The sequence below is a fragment of the Puma concolor genome, chromosome F2, assembly GCF_028749965.1.
Source record: "Puma concolor isolate L17-30 chromosome F2, mPumCon1.1.hap2, whole genome shotgun sequence".
Lineage (NCBI taxonomy): Eukaryota > Metazoa > Chordata > Mammalia > Carnivora > Felidae > Puma > Puma concolor.
Window position 1 is genome coordinate 60,050,395 of NC_141684.1, and position 21,182 is coordinate 60,071,576.

Below are 21,182 nucleotides of genomic sequence, written 5' to 3' on the forward strand. Positions count from 1 at the left end.
TAGAAATTATTTTTGAGATTTTTTTTTTTTTCAAACGTGAATAAATCCTGTTGTCTAACATTCTCAAGCATCTGCAGGACTCAAGGTATTATCTAATTGAATGGGCTAAGAGATGGCTCATGGAGTACATTGATTTGGTAAAAGAACTGCAATAATTCTGGCTAGTTGACCAGAGCTCTAATCAATGTGACTCCTGTACTTGATTTATCATAGTGGTTCTCAAAGTGTGAACCCCTGACAGATCAACCTCACTTGGCAGCTTGCTACCCATTCTACTGAATCAGAAACTCTGGAGCAACTGGTGTTTTAAAAAGGCATCCAGGGGCGCCTGGATGGCTCAGTCGGTTAAGCGTCCGACTTCAGCTCAGGTCACGATCTCGCGGTCCATGAGTTCGAGCCCTGCGTCGGGCTCTGGGCTGATGGCTCAGAGCCTGGAGCCTGCTTCCGATTCTGTGTCTCCCTCTCTCTCTGACCCTCCCCCGTTCATGCTCTGTCTCTCTCTGTCTCAAAAATAAATAAACTTAAGAAAAAAAAATTTTTTTTTAAGCCCTCCAGGTTTCTCTGATGCCGGTAGAGTTTAAGAACTACCAATTCAGTATAAAATTGATGAACGGTTCCAATTCTCCATCCCTGCTTTGCCCCATCTGTAAAATTTATAAGGAACAGGGTATGGAAGTCAAAGCCTGACTTATGGTATCTGGGGAAAAAAGGCAAATAATTTGAAACTACTTCCACAAAACAGTCTGGTAAAACCATGGTGCCAAGTTACCAGTTATAGTTTATAGGTCCAAGATGCCAAGACACCTCCACCTTCCTCTCCAAAAATGCAGATTACCTACTGCAGGCTTCTGAGCAAAAGTCCCAATGACCTTAGAATAGCCCAAACTTGCTTCTGAAATTCTAAAATGTTGCCTCTGGTCTTTCTTGCATCCCAGAGCAAATAATCATATTCAATACCAAGTGCAACTTATTAATTCAGGAGGCTCTAGCTGTGAGGTTACTGTAGACTTATAATAATTTGATTAATTTTCTAGTCCCTCAAAGAATGGCTACTAATGTTAATGCACTAAGTTCTTTATTTTTGAGTAGAGAACTCACTTTGAGCCATATTTCTGGTGGAAAAAATTTGACATATCTGTTCACCCTCTCATCTATCTCATCTATCTCTGTGATGAATGGTATACACTTCAGAATAAACACATGAATATGGACTAATATATACTTTGAAGAAAGATGTATTTGTCTTACATGGTTGCTAATATTTTTTGGAGTGTTTACTGTGTGCCAGGAACTGTTTCAAGCACTTACGTGTAGATTGTATTTAACAGTTGCAAAATCCCTTAAGACAGGGAGAAATATCATCCCCATTTTGTAGATGAGGATATTGAGACATAGACAGGTCACAAAATTTCCCAAACCCACACTATTAACCCCAGAAGTCTGGTCTAGAGATCATGTTCATGCCACTACAAGATGCAGCCTCAGTATATGAGGGACAACCATAGCGTCATCAGCTCTGATTTCTCTAGCCTCATATGCAAATATTACCTATTCCTTCAGTCATCAACTGTTTTAGCTCAGGAATTTTTTGTCCAGGATTGTTTAGAGTTCATAGAAAACAATGGGGAATAACAGGACGGAAAAACTATGCTCTTAAAACTAAACACTTACTACAAATTTCTACCAACACCCCTCTAATAGTATCTAATATCTTTCAAAAGTTTACAAAGTGCCTTAAAAACAGTATTCATTTGATTTTCCCAACAATCCCCCTTTTAGAGATAAGGAATCAGCACTGAGATATGACGTATACCACCTCACTGATCATTGGTAGAGCAGGAACTAAAGGCTTCCAGCTCTAAATCCTATGCACATCCTATGCCACCCCACATCTTCCAAGAGGCTCCCCACTTGCCTCAGCCAAGATACGGGCCAACCCAAGAGCCCTCCATTGTTTATTACATCACAGTCTGACTTCGGTCCATTTCTTGACTGTCCAATGAAGGATTTGGACATAGCGATCCCATATCTATCATGGGATCCTCTCATTGTATGGGTGTGGTGCCTGCAGTTATACTTCACTGTGTAACTTGTCCACTTTAATTTAGTGCCACCCCCCACTGCAGACCACAGCATAGCAGTTAAGAGCTCGGACTCTAAAGTCAGAGCAGGAAACAAATCCTTGCTCCACCGCTCACCAGCTATGTGATCATGGGCATAGCTTCCTCACTTATAAACCAGGAAAAACAATCATATCACTTTCATTGGGATAGATTGAGGATTAATTGTGACTTATAAAATGTTAAGTATTTAACACAATTTTTTGCATAGGATATATAAGAATTAGAATAGTGATAGGATGGTAAAAGTAACCGGTATTTTTTTAACACACTGGGTAAATGTTACCTCTCCAGTCAGAGGAGTTTCGCTGCCACATTGGCTGAAACTTGGAACTTCATTTTTGGCAATTCTCTCTAATAATTTCATGTAAATTTTAGCTATTTACACTTCACAAATACATATTAAAACATCAGCATTAGGTGGAAATTAAATATTTCCAATGAAAGAAATAACAATAAAATACTTAGGTACTACGCATAGATCTACACAAGTTCATTTCTAGACTTGATGCTAGCCACTGGAGTAGATCACTAGAAGAACATTTTGATGATTGTATTAATCATATTAGGCAAACATCAATTATAATATGAAGGTAAGAGAGGTCAAGGAGAAAAAAAGGAGTCGCTTCCCAGTGTGCTTAACTAGTATTTGGATAATATCACTAATGTTTCTTTCATTAATGACAATAATAAAAAGGTCTATTTATAAATGTTTGTAGCTCTAAAAGCCTCTAGGATACTCAGACACAGTCTTAGAAAAAAGCATGTTCCCTACAAGATACTTACAGCTTGGCTCTGAAATTACAGCTTTGTACTAGTTATCTTTCCTATAGTTAAGAGTTTTCTTACCAATTTACAATGTGCTTGTGTAGTGTTTACCCTTTCACGGCAGAATGCCATTGTCTCAGTGGAAAGTGACTTTTTCTCCCCATTTCCCAATAAGTGCCTCAGGTAGCCTTCCCAAACACCTTATCATTCTCTTTTTATGTTTAAAGGAATCTTTCCAGGGATGTAAGATCATTCAGCGCTTATCTTTGTAATTCAAATTAGAATATTCAATAATACATTGGAATTTATTTTTCCAATACCCTCCCTTTTGTGTTCTTTCAGTCACTAAATAATAAGTGGAGAAGTTAATTTATGCCTACACTGTCTCTGGCCACATGAGAAAAATGGCATAAAAACTCAGAGACATAAGCTTTAAAGAAAGAAAATGCTAATGTTGCAAGGATTGCTCTAAGTAAGATTTTGCTTTGTTAATGTATAAATAGGACAAGATAAGGTTCTGGGCAGCAGCGTATCCTGGGCACCAAATAGTCGTCTATGTTCCTTTGGCACCAACTCCAACACAATGGAATGACTTTCTTCTTAACCACCCAATGTCACCAGGGATGCTGGGAGAACAAACATAAGAGCTAATGCTACAGAAACGACTTCATTTATCTTGTTGATCTTAACAAGATCCTAAAGAAGAATAAGATAATAGTGACAATAGAATAAAGTGCGGAATCTTACATGGAGATAGCAAAGTCTAAAGGAGCATTTGCTTTAATTTTTACATGCCTTTTTTTTTCAGATAAAAGCAATATTCTGGTTCATAGAGAAAAGATTAATTTAAATCCTAAGCATATAACTGAGACGAATGACAGCATGGAATTGAATCTGTACTTATTAAAGCTGCGTGAGAGAAATGGGTGACGTGACCACAACGAACCTGTTTACGACAACTCCCTAAGTGACATTGGGGACTGGTTGGGGAGACCAGTGAGCCTCACAGAGAAAAGGAGCTTGGCTTTAGAAGGAATTACATCTTTTTAGGGCATGGCAGTTTATTTTTTTTTTTTTATTTTTTTTTTTAACGTTTATTTATTTTTTGGGGGGACAGAGAGAGACAGAGCATGAACGGGGGAGGGGCAGAGAGAGAGGGAGACACAGAATCAGAAACAGGCTCCAGGCTCTGAGCCATCAGCCCAGAGCCCGACGCGGGGCTCGAACTCACGGACCGCGAGATCGTGACCTGGCTGAAGTCGGACGCTTAACCGACTGCGCCACCCAGGCGCCCCAGGGCATGGCAGTTTAATAGAAAGAAAAAAAAAACTGGTCAAATTCAGGTGATACTTTGGGTTCCAAAAAGATGTGTATGTCAACTTTTCAGCCTAAAAGACTAGTGTTCCATGCAAGTTCTGCAACCTAAAAGCCCAGTTTTGCCAATTCCAAGTGGCAAAACGATATGAAGATAGTAAGATCACAAGCACTCGGAGAAATGACCATACAGTATATGACACTGAAATACACACGAAGTGGGACAGATGAAGATGAAGCGCCATGAGTCCCAGAAATGTCGAGAGCCCAGAAACTTGGTCTGGATAGGAGACTTGAGTAGCTTTAGAGGGAGGGAGACGCCCCTTCCTCCCAGACTTTCCCAGAGCGAAGGTGCTGATTCCGTACAATGAAGTAGCTGAAATCCGATGGGCCCTCCTCAAATAACCGATGACCAACAAGAGCCCTCTTTTTCACCTTCCTCGTTACACAGGTGCCTTGATGGCTGTGGCAGCTGCAGATAACAGCAAGTTCTCAGGCAGACGTGCAAGGAAGTTCACGGCTCAGCTCTCAAGAGTCCTGAGCCAGCTGTCCTAAAAGCTGATTTAGAACTTAGTCCCCTGGGGCCAGAAGGCTGCAGGGCCCCGTCTAGCTCTGTGGTGGGTTCTGTGCCCTCTCATGTCGTGTGCTAAATCACAGCTCCAAAATCAAGCCTCTCAGTCAGCATCAGCTTTTGTACATGTCTCCTCCCAACTCCTGAGCCAGCCCCCCATCGCCAGGAGGCCTGCTTGGTGCTGCAAATGTGATCCTGTCTGTCGTTTCGGCCTCAGCAGAAGAGCGACATGACCATATTTATTGCTGTTGCTATTCTGGGGCCCGGATGACGTTTTTCTCCCCTTGTGGCTGAGCACTGCCCGTTCATCTTTCACCACTCCCTCCAAGTCTGCTAAGGCTAAAACCAGGGATACAAATAGACTCTATCAGGAGGAGAGTTATAATGAGAAGTTCTTAAGTATTCCCAGTCTATTTGCTTTAACGCTATGGCTTTAAAAGCTTTAAATTCTGTAGTCCTAAGTTTTACATGTGTACCGTTTGCATCTCACTGTTATCATAAACTGCTGTTGGTGGTAACTTTGCTCAGGAAAGAAAACTTTGCAAAGCTGGAGTGGGGGGGTGGGGGCGGGGATGGAGGGAAACCTGACTGATAAACACAATTTGGAAATTTGGCAAATGTTGAGTTTTCCACTGCTGTCTGTTGGGAATGTCCAAATGTTACCAGAGCACTTGAAGACCTCACTTGGTTCCATCCCTTCACTCCTCGTTACTAAGACACTCCCCTCTTGGGACATGGAAGGGACCAAATGACAAGCCGCAGAAATTCCTATTAAGGATACAATGATACAGGGCACAGGTGACAGCTCCTGGAAAGTAACTATATACAGATTTTCTAAATGAAGAACGTGGACACATAAATAACTAATTACCACATGCATTACCCCATGCACCAGAAGTGAGTGGCTCTGACTTTACCACTGGCCCCTAGTCATTTCCCAGTCCGTCAGGTCTTCAGCAAAGCTCATAATCCGTCCACGTTAGTGCTCACCTTGGCTGATCATCTGCACTTGGCAATAACCACGTCTCTAGCTTTGCTAACAGGACTCTTTAGGTTTCAATTGCCCTGACACAAATCACATTGGTAATGGACACAGAAGCAGAAAGCGTGGGGGAAGCAGTGGGGTGCAGGGGTGACATGTGTGCCTGTGTGGGCTAGGAACCAGCCACCTGGGTTTGAAGCCCTGCTCAATCAAGGCCCCGCTGGGGGACCTCTTTAAGCTTCCATTTCCTCTATAAAAATCAGGATGATAATAGTAGCCCCTCAGGGGTGGTTGTAAGAATTAAATGACAAAACTATATGGAAACACAGGAAGATTAAAAGGCTGAGAACGGAAGCCTTGTTTTTTCATTTTAGGGCAGAGAAATTTGCCCTCACTCTAGCACATTGTGGTTCTCCTTCCGTCTGGGCCTCTTAAAATGACAATACGCAGGAGTTGTGCTCCAGATTCTGATGTTTCTGGCTGCCAGCCGGGGAAATACCTTTTCAATGTCCAGGGTAGTATTTAAAGTGTACTATCAGCTGGCACTTGGATAATTTTCACCTGGACAGTCCATAAATTACAGAACAATTTAAATAGAGGCCCTTAAAACAAGGCCTGATTCTTAGTGTTAAAGTGATATAAATATATATCACATATGCAGCCTTCTGTGCCCTGATTTATGTTTTTGTCTTTACTCCCTCTTTTCAGTTGCATATTTCTGCATTCATTTCCACTGATGGTGGAATAACTAAATAAGAGACCCATTTCCACCCATTTCCTCTTAATTTTGTCCCTTTCCTGGTAATTCAGGCACCTGCCATATAATACAAGTCTCTCTGAGGTAAATACTCATTCTCCATTATCCCTCTCTCTGGTGGTGCGCATGGGGGCGGGGAATGGGTCTAGTGTTCTGGTGCCTTAGTTTTCACCCGACCTCAAGAAAAGGGACATCTGACTTGACAATCAGCCTCTTGTCCTCACTGGCCTCCCTGAGGTGTCTTGTCCAGGTGGATCTTTGGAACTTGAGCTCTGGCCTTGCTGCATGTGCTGGAGGGTTTATGTCTGAGGTCATGCATGGCCGGTCCCTCCAGCATGGGCAGGCGTAGTCAGCGTGTGGCGGTCTCCCCTCCCCAGCGCGGACTCAATCTTGACTCTAACTAATCGTCTGGAATTCAACCACATCTTCCATCCAGTCCCTGCCCTTGTGTCATCTACGCCACTGCTGATGGATGGGAAGACTTGTGACAACTTCCAACAGTAAACTTTAGTTGACATTCCACCTATATTAACCTGATCAATTTACTACTACATCATCTTCTGCCTTGTCAGGAAATGCACATTTATTTTACCGGCTCTTCTTTGCATTTGGAAAATTATACAAACTGTTGAGTGCTCAGTTTTACAGAGTCCCCACTCACATTTCTTTGAAAGCTGTTCTTTATGTGCCTGAGGGCAGAGCTAAGCTTTCCCAGGACCCTTAATATTTTCTTCCCACACTCCAATGGATGGGTTTGTGTACCTGACTTGGGAAGCTAGTGCTAGAAGCCTTTTCACCCACAAGGCCAGGGAGGCAGAGACCTCTGGATTGCCTCTTTCTGATCTTGTCTTCCTTGCCGTAAACAGGAACCATGGGCACTTGTTGACGACACCCCAGTTGGTCTCTCCTTAGGCTCAAAACTTAATGATCCCTCTTGACTCCACCAAACCTTGGATTCCAAAGATCCCTTTGGAGACTGTTAAAAGAAACAATTCATCCTGTCCCCATGGCTCTGTGAGAAGGAATAGTTTCCTCTAGGAAGACTCTGGGAATAACCCACTCTCATATAGAACTGTCTTCCAAACAGAAGTCTACATGCCCGTGGGAGTTAACCCATGTATTCTAAGGGGTCTAGTAATTCCAGATTTTTCCATCTCCATGGACTGTTGCTGATCTTGTATTAACGTTTAGGCTAACTTTGGCACTGAGTCTTTCTACTTTGTTTATGACTAATGAGAAGAGAGGCAGACCTAGTTGTAAATGATACACTTCTACCAAGCAATAGTCAAATGGCATGCCAGTACACCGTACAAAGAAAGGCTTCCTAATAGATCCCATACAGGAGTCCTCAAAGGCATCACCATGTGCTGAATCAGGAGAAGCTATGTCTCTGTGGGCATGGCTATAATTTTTTAAAATGTAAGCATTAGTTTCAATTCATCAAAACATCACCTGTCACATTAAATTCAGGTTGTTAATTTCAGTATTGCTTTCAACTTATGTTGTTTTATGTTGTAAATAAACTAAGCATACAGAAGTATACTTTGTGGTTTACATATTTAAGTATACATATGCAATGATCACACATTCAAATAAAAATAAAATTATTTAAACCACCATGGGAAGAAGATCTGGATAAATTTTTTTTTTCCTTCAAAAGCTATTTGTACATCTCTCAAGATTGAAAAACACCGTTCTCTAGAAGAGGGGGTCACATCTTGCTTCAGGGTGTGTATCAGAATGAACAAGGAGAGGTTGGCATTTAGCACTAATTTCGTATTTTTCTTTCCAGCACTACCCTTCTTCCTCTTTTTTTTTCTCTGCCTTACCTCCAACTATGGCGTAAGTGACAAAACAGTCGTCATTTCTTACTGACCTCTTAGAATAAGATCACAAATATGCCCTCATTCCTGCCTCCCTCCCCACTATCATCTCTCACCAAGATCCTCTCCTTTGCTCAGTGAGCCTCAGCATATTTTCCCACTTCAGTTCCTTCTATGTGCCAAGCTCTGTTCTACCTCACAGTTATTTCCTCTTCTCCAGCTGATCTCCTATGTATTTTCCAGGCTATTTCCTACTCGTTCTTCAGAGCTTAGCTTAAATGTCACTTTGTTAGAGAAGCATCTGAGCAGTATCTATTGGTATGATGGATGGGTAGATGGGTGGGGAGGCCTTTCCTGACCCTGCAATCTAAATGAAAGTATTGCTTGACATTCCTTTCCATAGCATTACTTTTTCTTCTATATTACAGCGATTTTCAATGATATATTAACTTACTATCTATCCACACCCCCCTCAGTGGACTGTACATTACATGATTATTACATGTAATTAAATATATATTACATAATATATATTATATATATAGTATATATACTATATGATATATATAACATATATATAGCAAATGAACAGAAGGAAAACCTGAAGACTACATTCACAGGAGTAAAGTAACTGAAAACACTTTAATGTCTTTTAAATAATGATGACATTAACATGGGACAATCTAAAGAATGATAAATTTTGAGGAAAATGATAAATCTTGGCCTTGGAGGTGAAAAAGAACCACAAACTAAAACCGCCCTTGCATACAGCCAGCCCCCTGAGACTCTAATCAAAGAAAAAATATACACATTATAGCCAGTGTGAAACTGACTATAAAGACTACAGATTTTTTTTTAGTAAAATTCAGTTAGCGATTGGGCAGAATGGCTCTTAAGATATGTATGATTCAGTCTTCTCTAAACCATTTGCTCATAATAGATTTTTTTTTCACTTAACGGATATAATTATTTTTTTTTAATCTAGAAGACGTGGTCCCAGGTTCATTTGGACACATTTTCTTCCCATGTGTTTAACCCTAAGCCCCTCCTATCTCAACACTGCTCTAAACTCCCAAGAGTGACAGAAAATCCAGCTAATCCAGGTACCAATAATCAGTAGCAGGGGGCAGGCCAGTGTGCCCAGTTGCCACAGTGCCCAGCTAGTCCAAGGCCACATGACACTTGCCAGGTAATTCTAAACTGTCTGGAAACCTCAGGAGCTGGGGCTCGAGGTCCTTTGCTGTGTGGTAACCCTCAGGTCTTCCCATCTTAGCCCAGACTCTGTGCCCTGCTGCTTCAAGATGGATGAAGGAGACAGTCCTCTCAAAGCCAGTGATCACTAAAGATAGCATAACTCCCTGAGTCAATGCTCCAGAGATGTTAGGGAAACGAATGGAGATTGTCCCTGGCCACCAACTGATTTGGTCTAGAGTTATCAGATTTTTGTTAAGGTCTAGATTGCAAGGCCACCCCATTAATGGCTTGTTTTATTTTGTAAGTATTCACTGTCTGCTGTGCATTTATCCTCAGGAGACAGGCTTTTACATAGTACTTTTGAATTTTGCTTTTAAAATGATGGGAGAATATTATTTGTAATATCAAAGCATTCTGAAAGAGAATCCATGCAAGAAAGATGAACTTATATTAGGATCACTGGTGTCAGGCAACATTGAATTTGTTTTATCAATTTATGGACTATAAGGTAGTCCACATGGAGGGACTGCCTGCCCTACAGTGTTTCCCTGAAGAACACTCTGATTCCTGAGCCCCAACTGAAACCCACTAAATCAGAATTCACCATGGGAGACACTTGGGCATGTGTATTATTTCACAAGTAACCCCTGGTGATTGTCATGAGGGGAGTTTTGGAAATTGCCCTACATAAGTGATTCTTCATCAGGGAAATACATTAGGATCATGGGGATGCTCTCAGAATGTATGTGATGAGATTTTGCTAGGGGAGGGGGGAACCTGAACAAGCATCTTTTGAAAATGTTCACCAAGAGATTCGAACCTGCACTTTGATGAAGTATCAGTCCTAAAGGAATATTTCATATGGATCTGAGGTGTGGAAATGAGGCATAATTTAGCCTAGGCTGTAACACAGAAGAAAAAACACGGTGGTGCCTACTTCCTCCTAGAAGTAGAAAACTTTTCAGACCAGCAAACACAGCAGGAATGATACACCAGTATACAGCTGGAGGTTTCTAAATGTCCACTCTGCCACAGCCAGGCAGACAACCTATGAATTATTCAATCAGTTGGTGAGTCAGAAATCACTCATGCCATCTGGACTACCCAGTCTTTTTCCATTTGGGACGCTGTTTTTGAGGGTCATAAAATTCATTAGGTCCACTCACTACTATACACATTACTGTGTCATACGCCAACCAGCAGTCTATGCAATCATGTATAAAGTACTGACTTTTAAAATAACATGCTAAGATGCAAAATTGATTACAATTATCAATAGGTAGTACAATTTCAAGGTTCAAATTAAAAGCAAATCAAAATGCTCTTCAGGGAGCACTGCCACCTGCTTCCCTTTATTTTTCTCTGTATCTTTACAGGTTTTTACATACATACAAATAAAAATACAGCCATGTTACACACACTATACCTTGTTTTTTGCATTTAATAGATCTTAGGGAGTTTTCCATATCATTTCATAGAGAACTTTATTCTTTTTTTCAAAAAAATGTTTATTTTTGAGAGGGAGAGAGAGAGCGAGACAGAGAGAGCGCACACGCAATTAGGGGAGGGGCAGAGAAAGAGGGAGAGAAAGAATCCCAAGCAGGGTCCGTTCTTTCAGTGCAGAGCCTGACGCAGGGCTCGATCTCACAACCGACCCTCAAAGATCATGACCTGAGCAGAAATCAAGAGTCACTTAACTGACTGAGCCACCCAGGCACCCCTAGGGAGCTCTCTTCTTAAGGGAAAGCTTAGAAAAGGGGAGTTAATGGGACAAATAGGAGCCCTGTAGTAGGTCCACAGTAGCAGTAGACTGTAGTAGGTCTTGGGGCTGTGAATGATTATCTTCTCCCTTTCCTCTAACCATTCTAAATTCCCCTCACCTACCTTAGCGGCAGGTTCTAGTGGTTTACCTGGTGGTGTGACCTAAACTTTCATTCCTAGAGGGTCTGAATCTTGGTAAACCATGCCTTTCTCATACCTGGGATGCTGAATGTGTGCATCCATAGTCATAAAGGGTCAGTGGAGTACCAGAAAGCACCCAATGGACCACCTGTGTTCCACATATCTTCCCTACTGTCCCCATTATAGAAAAGCCTCTTCCTCCTCAAAACTTGCAGTTAAACAGGACTCTCATTTTGTCCTCTTACAAAAGTACTTCCCTACTAGACACCCTGCAAAGCCCAGACTTACAGGGACAGGAAGAAAAAAGACCATGAACAGGTCATTGGACATGAGGTTGAGTGAGGTACACTTGCTTCCACCTCTTAGTTCCCAGGCCTATGGGTTCTTCCTACTGAGCATAGTGCTACACAGAAGCTGATTTAGTGAATATACTGCATCCTGAAGGGCACCACTCCACCTTTGCAGATCACTACCAGCAAACTGGAACTTGAGCTGTGCCTTTAGACCATTCCATCACTCTGTGAGGCTAGCTCCTCATAGACAATAGAGGTATGCAGTATCTAATATGTAATGCAGCATGTAGTAAGACCAATGGATCCCATGGTCACGGCTCATTTTAGGATCTCATTCACTCTGAAGTAGGTCCCCTGGTCACTCGTGACGTGCGAAATTCCATGCCTGTGATCAGGTATTCTATAAGTTCCTGGCTAGTGGTGATACTGGTTGAGAGAGTCTCTCCCTAGAGAGGATAAACCACTGGCTCTTCCAGGCTGGAAGGGGCTCAATATATAGTCAACTCGGCACCAAGCAAATTATTGGTATTCTCAAGAACTAGTCTCTGTTGCTGACAGGTTGGATATTCAGAGGCAGAAGTAGCTAAATTGGCCTTGATAAGCCTGAGTCCTTCTTGGCGGGCCCATGTATAACCTCCATCTCTGCCACTGAGGCCACTAAATTCATATGTCCCTTGTTCCAGATCTGGGGTGGTTGACAAGGAAGAGGGCTGACATCAACTGGCTGAGTACTTTTGTCTGCTTGGGTTTTCAGTGCTTCTCCCATGGAAGGCATTGGCATGCAACACAAAACTCTTTACATTTCCTGTCTATTCCCATGTGTTCATTCCCACGTCTCTACCCTAAACTTCCAGGTCTCCAATCTTCCAGTCTTTTTCCTTCCAGGCCTCTGACTAGATGCCCAGGCTGTTGGCCATTACCTAGAAGTCTACATGCATTCCTACCTCAGACCACTTTTCCTTCCACACAAAATAGATGACCAGGTTTACCACTCACAACTCTGCCCCTCTGAAAGATTCTCCCTCTCTAGAGACTTTCAAGACCACTCCTGAGTGCAGCCTCCATTCATTTTCAGCTTCACCCGCATACTGAGCCTGTCCATCTATAAACCAAGTGTGGCTTTTCTTCCTTTTTCAGCTAGTTGTATAGAACCCCAATCTTCCCACAGGTGAGAGTTAGGGAAGGGGTCCTAGTGCAACACTACAGATATGGGGGTCTGGGCAACCTGTTCTGGTAACTTACTCATGCCCCCTGCTTCCACTCAGCTTGATTCTGTACATACTGTATCCAACTTACAGTATACTATTTTGACCTCTTCTGATTTTTGTTTTGGCAGGCTCCACAAGACCCAGTTTATAATGGGAAATTCTAGATGACTGGTCCCTTGGTGTCCTATGGTCAAGCATTCCTTTTCTACCAAGGTCAAGCAACTTACCAGGAACTGTTTCTCAAAAGATAAACAATTCTAGGGGCTCTTAGGTGGCTCATCAGTTAAGTGTCCAGCTCTTGATTTCAGGTCAGGTGATCTCAAGGTTCGTGAGATCAAGCCCCGTGTTGGGCTCTGTGCTGACGGCATGGAGCCTGCTTATGATTTTCTCTCTCCCTCTGCCCCTCTCCCCCCAAAATAAATAAACTTTTTTTTTTTTAAATAAAGATAGACAATTCTCTTTTGCAGATGATATAGCCTTGCCTCAGATCCCCCACGGACCTGCACTGTGATTCTTCCACTGGGGCTTGCCATGATCTCCCTACTGTATCTTTTCTCACCACTGACACCAAACACCAACACGAAAGGATCTGCCTGATCATATGGCCCAAGAGGCAGGGGTGCCTGCATTACAGCTTGGGCCTTCTGCAAAACTCTTCCCTGCTCTGAGCTCTCTCCAAGATGGTAGCTTTCCTCCGTGTCACTCAGCACATAGGCTGCAGCAGTTTGCAAGTGTGATCTGTGTTGCTTCCAGGGCCCAAGAGGGCTACCTTTCTGGATAAGAAGGCATAAGACACAGCAGTTTGCCTTTTGTTTTGGAGGGGGCATCCTGGGAAGAATGCAGCCTTGATGTGACCACCACAGCAGATCCGAAGTTGCACCAGCTAGAGGCTGTCTGATAAGTACCCTCCTCACTGCAGGGTCTCTCTAAGGGAGATCTGAGTGCTGCTCTCCATGGCCACCCCATAGAGTGTTTCTACTTCTCAGTAAGCTTTACCAAGTGCTTGCCATGGGAAAGTAATAAGGAAAACGCCAGCGATGACAAAAATGCTAGGACATGTTTAAGGAAAGGAAGAGGAATTTAAGCTTTATCTGGAACACAGTCAGCACCTGAAGAATCCAACAAGGCTTCGAAGTGTGCATGTTGAGGTGAGCTGTGGATCAGGACAGCAACAGTTGGCAAGGATAAAACATTCTCCTGTGTCATTCAGTTAGAAGACAGCCTTTTCTATTATTGGCTATTATTTCAAATTCCATTCCAGAGCTCTTCATTCCCCAATTGTAACTTACCTTTCTTTTTACTGCCTAATAATTGATTTTTTTTTTCTCTCCTTCAGCTATCAGGCATCTACCAGCTACTTACCTTTAGTTGTGCCTTCAGCAAACTGTGTGCCTCCCTTCTTTATTCAATTCATTATAAAAGGGTTATCTCATCAATTTTCAAAACTTTTAACATCTTAATACCAACACTTCCATGAGCACCGGGTGTTGTACAAAGTGTTGAATCACTATATTGTACACTGGACAATAACACTACACTGTGTATTAACTAACTATATTTTAAGTAAAAATCGAAAAAATGCCAGCACTTCCAAATATGTTTTTATATTCCTTTGTCACCCCCAATGTGTGCTATTTCCAATATCCAGTTGCCTCAACATCTTCCTATTTTCAGAATAAAGCACTGTGACTTTCCAGGTAGCACAAGAGAAATGAACTTATCACCTTATGTCTGCAGATTCCAGGAGGCCTCCTCTTGCTCACCATCGCAGGCGTGGGTTCCCTTCACTCCCTCCCTCTGTAGGGCAGCTCTTCATGCAAGAAGGTCATCCTGTATAGATTTCTGCAAGAGAGCCCCTTCTTTTTTACCCACAGAGTGAAGCAATATGTATGTGATTCCTACAAACAGCTTCAGGTACCGTAGCCCACAAAAATCACTCTGTCCTCTGAGCTCCTAGGACACTTGGCATCTATTTGCTGCTTGTAGTTGCCTCCCTTGTCCCTTTATTACTTTTCTTTTTAGATCTTCTGCCTCTAAAGAGATGTTTTATACCCTTAGGAGCAAGGGCTGAGCCTTCTACTTCTCTGCGTCTCCAAACTTAACCCACTACTCATATATACATGTACATATCTGCACACATATGCACATAAACACAGACACACATACATTTTATGTTTGGCTTCATTCAGGTACTGGGTCTTTGGTACAGACCTGCAGTCCACACGGTGTCTTCAAGCTTACTGCCTGTTTTAAGTCTCCCTTTAGTCTGTTTTCATCTTTGTCACTGTGAGAACTTTCCTGAAACCTTTTGTAAGCCTTATCATTGGACATGTACACTAAGTCCACGTGGATCTCTGCCCATTAGGAAGAGCAGGCAGAGAGCCACAAGGGACAAGTCATGAGAAGAAACCAAAGCACTGCCCTTAAGACTTAAATAAGGCTCAGCTGGTGTTTTTATACCTGAATTAGACTATTTCTAAATTAGACTCATAGCCCCTAGGGCAGGATTGCCTAGTTGGATAAGATAATTCAACAAGTATCCAGCAATTATACAAAATTCTGCTACCAAGAAGCTAATGCTTAGAACACAAAAGACAGCCTAAAATTAAGGAGACTAGAAAGGGATAAGAAGAACATACAGGGGATGAGACAGCCGAAGTGGTGGGAGAGGTACAGAGCGAGCAGAGGCGAGAGATGCGGGTTTTTCAGAAGCTGAGGGAGAGAACTGCTCACAAGTATCAAATTCACAGCTGCCACTAGTGGGATAGAAATTGAAGAGCTGCCATTATATCTATCAGCTAGGAGGTCCCTAATGGTGAGATTAGCTTCATTAGACTCGTGAGGACAGAACCCAAATCGAGAGGCCTGCGAATGAGAGCTGGGATACGTAAATGTATATATGAACATATATGATACTTGAGTATGTATGTTTTATGAATGTAATAGACTTTCAAGGAGGTCAGCAGTTTCGAGAAGAACAAACATAGAGCACTTGAGGTGCACCAGGAAATTCGGACTGTTTTTACATGGAGGACACATGAGCATGTTTGTTGGACAGAAGAAAAGAAATTACAGCATATTCAAATGAGAGGAGGAATTGACCCAGAACAAGGAAAAGAAAAGGGATATCTTTTCCTCTGGGACAGAGTAGGTGGGAAAAGGAAGAAAATGAGAACCAATGTTAAGTTTCAAAGAGAGGAAAAAGAGGGAAGATGTTCCCAAGTTAGCCCTTCTCCTCTGTGAGGGAAAAGAAAGGCCCCTGTTCAACGGGAAGCAGCTGGGGCTGAGAGGGGAGCAGATGACAGGCATCTGGAAGTTTCCTGGGAAGAGATCTGCTGTGTGTGTGGAAAGACTGACATTTGCCATGGCAATGGCATTTAGTACATGATGTGATTGTCTCCAGAAGGGGCTTCCTAAGAGCAGGGGATGAGATTGGGGATTGGGCAGGCACCAGGAGATCACTGTGTAAAGCACAGTGTGGTAGAAATCATTCACCAGGGCCTTCAGGCAGAGTAGAGAAGGGCTAGGAGGATATGTAGTGCATGAAAGGAGTAAAGACTGGCTAGTCAAGGGCTTGTTCAGTGTGTGGAAAAGACCAGACAGTGTTGTCAAAGAGTAGGATTGTAAACTTCCAGCTTTCAAGCTGGCCTACGTCACAGTCAAAGTAAGGTCCAGACTGTGTCTGATGATACATTAGGATAAAGGTCATGATGCTAAGAAAGACAATGGACTGTGAGGCAGGACAAAGCTGCTCAGGACAATGACAGGGAACAGTGTGTGGGGTGAAGAGGGCATGAGCCACCAGTCCTGGATGAACATGGGGCAGTGACCTAGAGAAGATGGAGCCAAGTTAAGAATTATTTACTTATTGACTAATTGATTTCTAGTTTTTGACCTGCATTACCCAACTGTCTACTGAACATCTCCCCGGGATATATTTCTGAATCTTTTTCTCCTTAACAAACCTATCTTCCCACCTCTGTAATTTACTCTTCTTCCTCCATTTCTCTATTATTTCTTTAAATGTGTGTTTATTTTTGAGAGAGCACAAGCAGGGGAGTGGCAGAGAGCAAGGGAGACATAGAATCTGAAGCAGGCTCCAGGATCTGAGGTGTCAGCACAGAACCTGATGTCGAGGGGGCTCTCATGAACTGCAAGATCACAACCTGAGCCAAAGTCAGCCACTTAACCCACTGAGCCACCCAGGTGCCCCTTTCCTCCACTTCTTTGATTTTATACAGTAGCATCACCATTCATCTGTCCAGCTAGTCTAAAATATAAGAAATAAATGTCACCTTCACCAGCCCTTCCTGCTCTCCACCCAGCCACTTCCTTCCCTCATTTGAAAGCTCTAATCCTTGCTCCAGTGAAGGATGGTAATAAAGAGAACCATGTCTGAGGTGCCTGGGTGGCTCAGCCAGTTGAGCATTTGGCTCAGGACATAATCTTATGGTTCTGAGATCAAGCCCCACGTCAGGTTCCATGCTGAGTGTAGAGCCTGTTTGGGATATTCTCTCTCTCTCTCTCTCTCTCTCTCTCTCTTTCTCTCTCTCTCTCTCCATTCCCTGCCCCTCTCCCCAGCTTTCTCATACTCTCTCTCAAATTAGAGAGAGAGAGGGAACGAACTACCTCTAGAGTCAGACAGACCTGGTTTGAATCCCAGCTGGACCATTTCTACCCAGAATGATCTCAGGCACATAAATGTCTTAAACTTTATTTTCTTCTTCTGTTAAAAAAAAATTATACCACTAATATTAATCACATGGGTATTATGTTATTATGAGATTTAAATGAATTAATGCATGTAAAGAACTTAGCACTGCATCTGGCACTTAGTATTTGCCTTCAAAGTTTTGAAGACCATTAATTTTGGAATTTTCTTCCCCTTTTGATATCAAGTTGTCTGCAGAGCTTATAACCATATTTCTTAACTTTTATATCTATTCCACACTACATTAAATTTTTATGAATGCTGTATTACAAATGTGATAATGATACTCAGTTTGATTTATTTACCTAATGCAGTAATTAATTGCATGTGATTTTTTTACACACGTTGAAGCAACAAACACGCTTTAGACCATACACACCTACAGATTAGACTTTGTCATTTATAAATATTTACCAAGAATTTCAACAATTAATTCCAATATGTAAATAAAATGGGGTCCCCCAATACATTTTTAAGCACATCTTCATCATAAAGTATTAAATTCTAAACAAAACATCCTCACCAACAGGTTGTCACTAGACATTCACACTCAAAATGGCTTACGTTTTGTTACAAATTTTTTTTTAGAATAGAAGCCTATAATAGTTGAATTTTGAGCATGGAGAAAAAGAAACTGCTAGAGTGGTTGTTGGCCCCTGGGCTTTGATGGCCTCCCCCATCCCACCTGTCAAACCAACATTCACATTCTCTTCTTACTAATCCCTTCTTAAAGCTAAATTCAACTCCCCCTTATCCAGGGCAAAGGTTCAGAGTGAGAGGGAAAATAAGGACATTACTAACCCCGACTAGTGAACTGCAACATTATTCCACTGCTTACTATATGCAATGCCCTCACTGTCAGCACCTCTTCCTTCTACTTCTCTTTCCCAGTCTTCTCCAACCATTGAACCTGAACACTTACATTAACAAACACATCAGTGTGACTGGGGAAACATTCCATTGTGATGGCAGCAGGTAAGTGGAAGCATGGCTTAAATGGTTACTGTGCCAAAGTTGTTCTTTTGAATTTTGAACCAAAAATTCAATACTAATTTCCTCCCATGAAGAGAGCCAATGGCAGACTCAGATTAGGATTGTAATTACTTGAAATGGAATACCACATATCTGGTGGTGGATTATCTCTTTTAATGAAGATTCCTTCCAAAGAAGACATCTATTACGGACAGCAAGAGATAAAGAGACAAATGGCCTTGTCTCTTATCTTCCCCTAATCTCCATATTCTATCCAGATATGTGTGCATCATCATCCTCTGTCCACCCACCACAGATGGAGTAGACATCAGTCACAGAAGCCAGACACTTGCTCAGTGAGAGTTTATTTCAGAAAAATCCATCATTTGCATGAGAGCTCATTAGGAAAAGTTTTTTTTAAAAAGTGTTTCTGGGGGCGCCTGGGTGACTCAGTCGGTTAAGCGTCCGACTTCAGCTCAGGTCACCATCTCTCGGTCCGTGAGTTCGAGCCCCGCGTCGGGCTCTGGGCTGATGGCTCAGAGCCTGGAGCCGGCTTCCGATTCTGTGTCTCCCTCTCTCTCTGCCCCTCCCCCGTTCATGCTCTGTCTCTCTCTGTCTCAAAAATAAATAAACGTTAAAAAAAATTTTTTTTTAAAGTGTTTCTGGGGTGCCTGGGTGGCTCAGTTGGTCAAGTGTCCGACTTTGGCTCAGGTCATGATCGCACGGTTCGTGGGTTCAAGCCCCACATTGGGCTCTGTGCTGACAGCTTGGAGACTGGAGCCTGCTTCAGATTCTGTGTCTCCCTCTGCCCCTTTCCTACTGTGCGCGCGCACGCGCTCTCTCTCTCTCTCAAAAATAAACATTAAAAAAAATTTTTTTTAAAGTGTTTCCACCATGCTTGCAAACAAAAACTTAGCCGTGAGATGTTCATATATGGATTCTAACACAAACGGGTGTGTTATTTTTTAAACAATAAAAAGGCAAAAGGACAAAAGTTACTTCATGAGAAAAACAGTTTAAAAAGAAGAAAAAGATGTTGACTTGAGTAACTACACTGTTTTTCACATCAAATAGAACCCCAGAATAGATGGCAATGTGCGTCTCTATGCTAGATCCTGATCGTGGTGTACCCCATAACAGAGAAATGGAATTATGGCTCAGCTGCAAAGTCCTGGGCCCTTGTTTTCCCAGTGGCCTAAATCAATCCCTAGTCCAGGACAAGATGCTGAGCAAGACGCGTAATTATTCCAGGCCACTAGGGTAAGCACTATTCCGGGCGACTCTGCAGGCTGTGCCGTGGATGAGGGTTTCTAATTCTCTTTGGTGATTTGGTTCTGTGTAAACTGAGATTTTTCTTTCAGTATTTCAGCCAGATAAGCAGGAAAGGCCAGCTCCAATCCTGAGATAGAGCCAATCAAGGTCAATTTCGGTTCCTTTCCTGTGTAGTTTAATCTATTTTTCTCCTGCTCCCTTACCCTGACACCCTGACATCAGATCATTTTTATCTGATTATCAAATACCTACTGAGAGAAACTTTGGCAGCCTCTGGTGCTCCCCCAGTCATCCAAAAGCCTCTCAGCCTAGGAATATCATGAATACTCTGCAAAGCAGTGTCCTTGAGAGGCCAACCTAAGACTCCAGGCGATGAACCACAGAGAGGTGTCTCCCATAAATATTTTGAGGGTGAGGTTGAGACCAATGCCTGCTTTCACCAGAGACAATACTAACTTATTCAACTTGCCTTTTACCAAATCCCTAATTCTTGGTTTTGCACTATACCACAACATACTCAGTTATTATCTAACATAGAGAGGGGCAAACAAATCTTGTCATTCCCATTAGGCAGATAGTGACACAGAGGTTTGCAAGTTCAAAAGAGTTGCCTAAAGTGAATTCAACAAAGCAGTGTTGTAGCTGGAAAGTAGATCAGCTGACACCTGTCCCCAGTTTTTTAGGTCACAGGCTTTTTGTAAGTTTAGATTAAGCACTGTCTTACTTACCATATTCCTCCTTGAGATCTTCTATTTACTTTGGTAAACTGTGGATACCGGTGGAGAGGTACCAGGTGTACATTCCAGATACTTACACAATATTCAAAGACTGCTCTGTCTGCCTGTTGGGTACATAGCTCCTGACTGAAGAATTTCTAAGGTTGTCAGAAGAACAAATGAGGCATTAGGGGCTCTGATGTGAAAGGAAATAGCTCATACCCCTGGAAAGACAGATGAAAAACATCCTCTTCGTTATTACAAATAAAAAGCTAATCTATTTAGTCTGCGCCTTTTCAAATTTCATTGCTCCCCCCGCCCAGTATCTTCATTAAATAAATGCAAACACATGTGCTTAGAAATGGGTAGGTGTAAAAGAACATTCTGCACAATTATATCTAGGCTGCCGGAGATTTATATCACATGCATACATCTATCTAGGAGCTGTTAATTCACGATGACAGCTGAGCATGACAAATGCAACAGTACACAAGTTGGAATGCCGAAAAAATGCAACTACAAACCCCATGCAGACAAACACGCATACAGGAGTTTTCCCTCAACGCACACGTGGTCGCA

The 21,182-nt window shown here is 42.3% G+C and overlaps 1 protein-coding gene across 3 annotated transcripts in view; it reads right to left on the reverse strand.

Moving 5' to 3' along the window:
• Positions 1-21,182, reverse strand: part of GDAP1 (ganglioside induced differentiation associated protein 1) — a 47,721-nt gene that overhangs the window by 26,310 nt on the left and 229 nt on the right. The window contains exons 2-3 of one of the 3 annotated variants that reach the window (XM_086695239.1): positions 20,616-20,761; positions 14,657-14,774 (exon numbers count right to left, since the gene is read on the reverse strand). In XM_086695239.1, coding sequence (XP_086551365.1) covers positions 14,657-14,698 — 42 coding nt within the window. In that variant the 5' untranslated portion in view covers positions 14,699-14,774; positions 20,616-20,761. Of the gene's footprint in view, positions 1-14,656; positions 14,775-20,615; positions 20,828-21,182 lie in introns of those variants that run through there. The other 2 variants (XM_086695240.1, XM_086695242.1) reach the window with 2 other exon arrangements.